Source organism: Salarias fasciatus, chromosome 1 (genome assembly GCF_902148845.1).
Source record: "Salarias fasciatus chromosome 1, fSalaFa1.1, whole genome shotgun sequence".
Classification (NCBI taxonomy): domain Eukaryota; kingdom Metazoa; phylum Chordata; class Actinopteri; order Blenniiformes; family Blenniidae; genus Salarias; species Salarias fasciatus.
Window position 1 is genome coordinate 10,007,638 of NC_043745.1, and position 6,000 is coordinate 10,013,637.

At 42.3% G+C, this 6,000-nt stretch overlaps 1 protein-coding gene across 1 annotated transcript in view; it reads left to right on the forward strand.

Moving 5' to 3' along the window:
* LOC115390218 (AT-rich interactive domain-containing protein 3B-like) overlaps positions 1-4,769 on the forward strand; it is a 32,030-nt gene extending 27,261 nt beyond the window's left edge. Inside the window, exons 3-5 of the mRNA XM_030093993.1 lie at positions 3,249-3,323; positions 3,926-3,998; positions 4,762-4,769. Coding sequence (XP_029949853.1) covers positions 3,249-3,323; positions 3,926-3,998; positions 4,762-4,769 — 156 coding nt within the window. The remainder of the gene's footprint in view (positions 1-3,248; positions 3,324-3,925; positions 3,999-4,761) is intronic.
* Positions 4,770-6,000: the final 1,231 nt, after the last annotated feature.

Genomic DNA, 6,000 nt, shown 5'->3' on the forward strand with positions numbered 1-6,000 from the left:
AAAACAGCTACAAACAGTATGACGCAGTCAGCCTGTGAAGAATTCAGATGTTCAGTTGAGCTCGGTTACTTCTTTGATTGTAGCTCCTTCAGGTTTGTTCGCACTCTGCAGAGCGCTCACTGAAGCAAAGCCAGAGTCTCCAGGTCTGGGCTGTGGCTTCAGTCCTCCGAGGCGCTCAAGTCAGAGGCAAAGGGTGGTCTTCCATTATACACCAAGTCTGCTACATTGGCAAAGTTTTTCAGCACATCAGATAAAATGTAGATGGTATTTTACATATAATTCACTGAAATAGACCAGGAGAAGGTGCTGGACCCCAATCTATTTGTTCTAGTTTCAACGACAAATGACAGTTGAATTTTCTCTTAATATGTGTACAGTGAGTGGAGGTATCGGTCATCAAGTGGGCTGAAGTGACTCCATATTTGCTACATGTACCTTGAGAAAGACGAGCTGGTGGTAACCTCAGCCTGACAGTGACGAGACAGTGGTGTTCTGTCACTTTTGACCTTTGTTCGCAGTTGATGTCAGGAACACCTTGACCCCTGCACTTTCGTAACAAACAAGATCCTACAGGGAGGTGTGTGTGCATGTGTGCATGCGTGTGTGCTTTTGCATGTGTATGTGTGTGGTTTGTGTATAAACACATTTGCGTTCCCCTAACTATTGCAAAGGCTACTGTAGTAGCTACTGTCTGTCCTTTTTAGAGTTACATCTGATACTTGTGAGTTGAGACTATATTCACTTTAAATGTACAGGATTTTATGGATCAGTGTAATGTATTTATAAGCACAAGGGATCAAACTTTCTCAATTATTTCTCAGCAGCAATGGAAAGGATTTCAGTTCCCTGTAGCTCTGGCAGAGCTCACTTTGTACCTGACAGAACTGCTTCACCCATGCACTTTAATATCTCCTTGTTTGGTTACTGTCAGTAAGATTACGCAGGGTTGACCTCTGGGCCATAGAACAGGGAACATCCAGCATGTACAAATGGTGCCACATGCAGCAAAAAAAAAAAAAAAAAAGCCTCAGTCGAGCAAGCATGTGGGTCTATACATGTCTGCAATGTGAATTATCTTCCCTTATAATCGTTTATAATGGTTAAAGTTTAACAGAGCCGGTCAGATTGTGTACAAAGGTCCACAAGTCCTATAGATGTACCATACTGTATATTTACCTTCACATGATGAACCTGCTGTAATCTCTCACATATTATAGACCCTATAAGTTTCCAGTGCAATGCTTTTTTGATAAGGAACAAGCTGTACTTGCAGGCTGATTTTCAGACCGCGTCAGCTGAAAAGTTTATTGCTGGGTTTTAATTTGATGACGTTATTTTGCCTACTGCTGTGTTTCTCTCTTCCTCTTTTTTTAAGCATATTTGTATTTCTTTGCTTCAGTTATGTAACACAGGTTTCATAAGATTCAGTTTCATGAATTACATTCGTTCAGTTGCAAATTGATGTTGGCAATGCCTCTTGAAAAAAAAAAAAAAAGTTGGAACAGGGCCATGTTTTCTATTGTGTGACATTCCGTCTTCTTGTAACAGCAGTCTGCAAACCTCTGGGAGTTTTAGTAGGGGTGTGTTATCCACTCATTCTTCTTTAGAGGATTCCAGCTGCCTAACATTTCGCTGGGCTTTTGCAGTTTTTATGAGCTTATTGTTTAATTATGGGAAATATCTGGACATATCTAGACAGACCAGTTCTGCATTGTGTTGCTGAAAGCTGCAAAGCCTCTTTATTTAAAAAGAAAAAAAAACTTGTCTGAATGAAAGAAAGTGTGTTGCTGACTACATGCAGTATTTACACAGTCCCAGTGTTCTCTTTGCTTTTTCATGGCGTGTATATCAGACACTTTTGTGGACCTGTCCTTGTTAATGCAGTTCAGTCTGTTTTGGGTAGTTTTTTTTTCCAAATTTTTTTCGGCCAGTTTGGCTTCGCTGAGCAGCAGCAGCAGTTGAATATTTTATCTGGGTTAAGTATGCAATCATTTCCTTTCATTTCCCGTTTGTAACCCGTGTCTTCAGGCGTTTGAGCCGTTTCCCGGGAAACACCCCATTTGCAGTGGGGTTTGCAAGTTGATAGATGATGAGTATTTGTTTAGGTGAGCACGAATGTTGACAACCGTTACACATACAGAGAGTGAGAGGGTGAAAATGACTTGCTCTCAGGGGCCTTGACAACCTTTGGCCTCCTGGCTCTCGTTTCAGGCCCTGTAATTGCTGCTGACCAATGGGCTCCCGGTTGAAACTAGACCCCAGGCTGCAGCTATTAACGTCACCCCCCTCCCCTCCGAACGGATCTTGTTTTGATTCCTGATGCTTTTATAGGTTTTGTCTTTAGGAGACATTCCTGGTCGGCACATACCGTACACCCCTTTCTGCCCTTATTTTCCTTCCTTCCCGTCTTGTGGGGCCATTGCCCTCCCCATCCCCCTCCTCCCCGCACTCACAAACATACACACAACCATGATCAACCTTTGCACATGTGTGTACTTGTGTGCGTGTGTGTGTGTGTGTATGTGTGGCACTAAGGCTACTGACCAGCCCACCCTCTCCTGGCCCCTCCTGACAGCCAGCTACACTCCATGAACTTGGCCACCCGTCACAGCTGCGTTAAGATTGAAGGATGGGGGGCCCTTGTATCCAGCTGGGTCGGAAGACATGGGTGGGGGCAGGGCAGGCGCAGATGCAGATGGTTTAGGTCAAATGGAGATGTTTGAGGATGAAGGGGGGAGGGGGATATAGAAGCTCAGGGGCACAATAACTTCAGAGGATACTGCTCCAACCTCTGGAAAAATACATTCTCGGAGTTTGAGTCAGTGTGAGCTTTTTGTTGAGTTTTGCGTTGTAGATCTTAGAATCTTCTCTAGGTATTTTTTAGCCCAATGTGAACTTTTTGACCCACCGTCAGGGTCAAACCTGATGTGATCTTTGAGGGGAAAAATCAACACAACACCGTAGGTCAGAGTCCATTCTTAAGAAGGTATGGACTTGCGTCAACATCACTGGTGGCATGGGGGGGGACTGCCTGTGGTTCAGCTTTGTAAACGATTTGGGCTGCACTTACAGCTCATCTCAAAGCTTTCCGTTTTAGCTGGAGGATTTTTATTGTCGTGACCACATAAAGTTGAAAAGCCACGCCTACAAGTCAGAGACTAGTCCACACAGGGATCCTGTTGTTTGTGATCTTCACCACTTCCTCTCTGTTTACTGGCCTTATCTGTGTTTTCTCTCGTCTCCTGCAGAATGGCAGCGCAGGATGGGCTGATGAGGCCGACAGTAGCAGAGGAAGAGGAGAGGCCTCCAGAGACTTCGCTAAGGTGAGCACTTGAAAGTTTGTCTCTGGATCCCAAATGGGTTAAGTCATGAAAACAACCAAAAGAAAACCAATTACACTGTAACATCCTTTCTCATGTCAGGAAGGATAGTTGGAAACCTTTTGAAGCATTCCCCTAATGCAGAGCTATAAATATATCCCCACAGCCCTGAAACGTCCAGTGCGCTTCAAAGAGTGAAGGATGCATTGCCTCATGTTGCCACATGTTGTCTGTTAAACTTGTATTTGAACACACCCCAGAGATAACAGTCGGCTATTGACTTTTGTGGACGTACTTTTTCAGTATTTGTTCTGCAAAGAACATTGAAGACACACATGAAATATAATTAAAAAAAAAAACAACAACATATATTGTCGGTTTTCCTTCACTTTTAGATGGTACCAATTAAAGTGCTCTAAAGAGAACTGGCCTTTTTCTGGCTTTTTTCTTTTCTTTGAAGCATGAATATGTGAAAACAAAGACGGTAAAATGTCCAGTGTACTACATGAAGCTGAGCTCTTCTTCTAGTCAGGTTAAAAGCTGTATGAGCTGCAAAATTGAACCAAATATCTGTATTTTAAATTAGTATGTGCTTTCTCTTTTAGCTGTACGAGCTGGACAATGACCCCAAAAGGAAAGAGTTCCTGGATGATCTTTTTACCTTCATGCAGAAAAGAGGTATGCATTCATCAACTGTAGTGCTTTATTTTACTTTATTCCATATTGAACTAAATATATTTGTCTGTTCTGGTTTTTTGCATTTCTTTTCTTGAAGGTTATTATAAGAAAATCTGTGACTTAAAACATCTGGGTTTAGTTTTCTGATTCCAGCCTTTATATTGCACAGACTACATAAACAATGCAAAACTGCAGAGCTTTGCTCCTCAAACCTCTGAGTTATAGAAATCTTTCTACACACACAGCCAAATAAAGTTGTGTGTTTTCCCGTTTTCGTTGTGAGTCTGCGGGAGTTGCCACATGCGTGACACTGGTTTGAGTTAATTTCTCACCCCCTGCCCATGTGGTAAAAGCAAATACCATACGACTTCCATTTCGTTGGAGTCATTTCCTGTCTCAGTGTGAGGAGGGGTTGCTATTTTTTTAGAGGGCATCTGGAATTTCACTATAGATTGATTGCTGTAAGTTTGGCATCACAAACAGATTCTTGGGTTGTACAACTGCAAGACTTCAGAAAATACAGGAAGAATGAAGGGACAAGCCTTAAAGTTTTTCTCCTTTGTAGCCTCTGTTTTTTAGAATTAAATCTTTGTTTTGTGGATGTGAAATGTGAATATGATGCATGGAGGAACTTTTTTTGTTTTTCAATAAGCCTGATCATGCTGTGATAGAGCAGCGTGAGTCACAACGAGTCACTCGTCCAAATGACGGGTGGCTCCTGCAACATGATGTTTAATTCACCGTGAAGTTTCCGCCCCGGCAGGACTGTAGCCTTCACATTAAACAATTGCACAATTTCATGTGCAAGTCAAACCCGCTGTGACGTCTCTGGTGTAGGTCAGGTGCTAATTAAGAATGTAAGACCTGCTATAAATACAGAGTCAGCTGAGCAACTATTCAGCCTTTTGATCCCCGCGATGGAGAATCCCTGGACAGGTTTGGAACATTCACCATTAAACATCTGAGCCAACTGTGGCACTCAGAATTTGTCAAAAAGTTTATAGAAGCTGTATTTTCTTGTTTTCTTTCTTTTTTTTTTTTTAACTCTAAGCTGAATGAACAGAGAACACTCAACACAGACTCTCTCTTGTGTTCTGGCCCTGATTAGCGGAGCGTGATTGCTCAGTTATACGAGACAGAGCAACAGTAAGTGGTCTGAAGGGGCGTTCTGGGGCAGAAGTGGTAGAAATTTAGAAGTACACAATCTGCAAGACTCGAGTTATCGGTTCATTGCTTAGAAGAATAAAACTGACCGCGAATCTATGACGCTCAAAGTCCAAACTTGATGCGCCATCAGATATGCAGTTTGAACATTTTCTTACTACTAGCTAGAATTTTATCCTTCCAAATAGAATGTGCACGTGTTCTGATAAAGTTGGAAACTCGTGGATTTGGTTGTTTGACAACTAGGCTTAATTCAATCATGCAGTTGTTGACAGTATTGATTTGCTTATTGATAAAATTGTCTATCGTGTGCTTTACACTGATGAGAATTTTTAAAATAAGCACAAAGAGCATTTACTAAAATCCTTGTAATGTTTGTATTGAAAGCAGGACTTGAAGTGAGACAAATGAGTTTATTGTGTTTTATTTCCACTAGTTCCAGCATCTGAAAAATCTTATCTGTCCAGGTCGAGAAAGCCCTGATTGTTACCTTCTCTGTACCAGAAACCCTGCAGGTATATTTCTGATCAGCTCAAAAAAAAAGACGCTGCAACTCACACCCCGTGAGCTAAGAAATCCTTTACTAATTCCCCTCCCAAGAGTAAAGGTCTTAAGGTTTCAGCAGATGAGATCTGTCTCCGTTGATCCGGTGTTTCTGCACTATCAAAGCCAAGTGGATCTGGCAGCGGCAACTTATGTAGTTGGCCAACAGCCACAGGAGCTCAGCTGACCATGTGCCGCTTTGACATCGCTTACAAGACCTCTTTGACCACCGCCGCTAATGCACTTAGGCTTTTATCAGACAAACCTGTTGCCAAGCAAGTAGCATGGCTTGAGC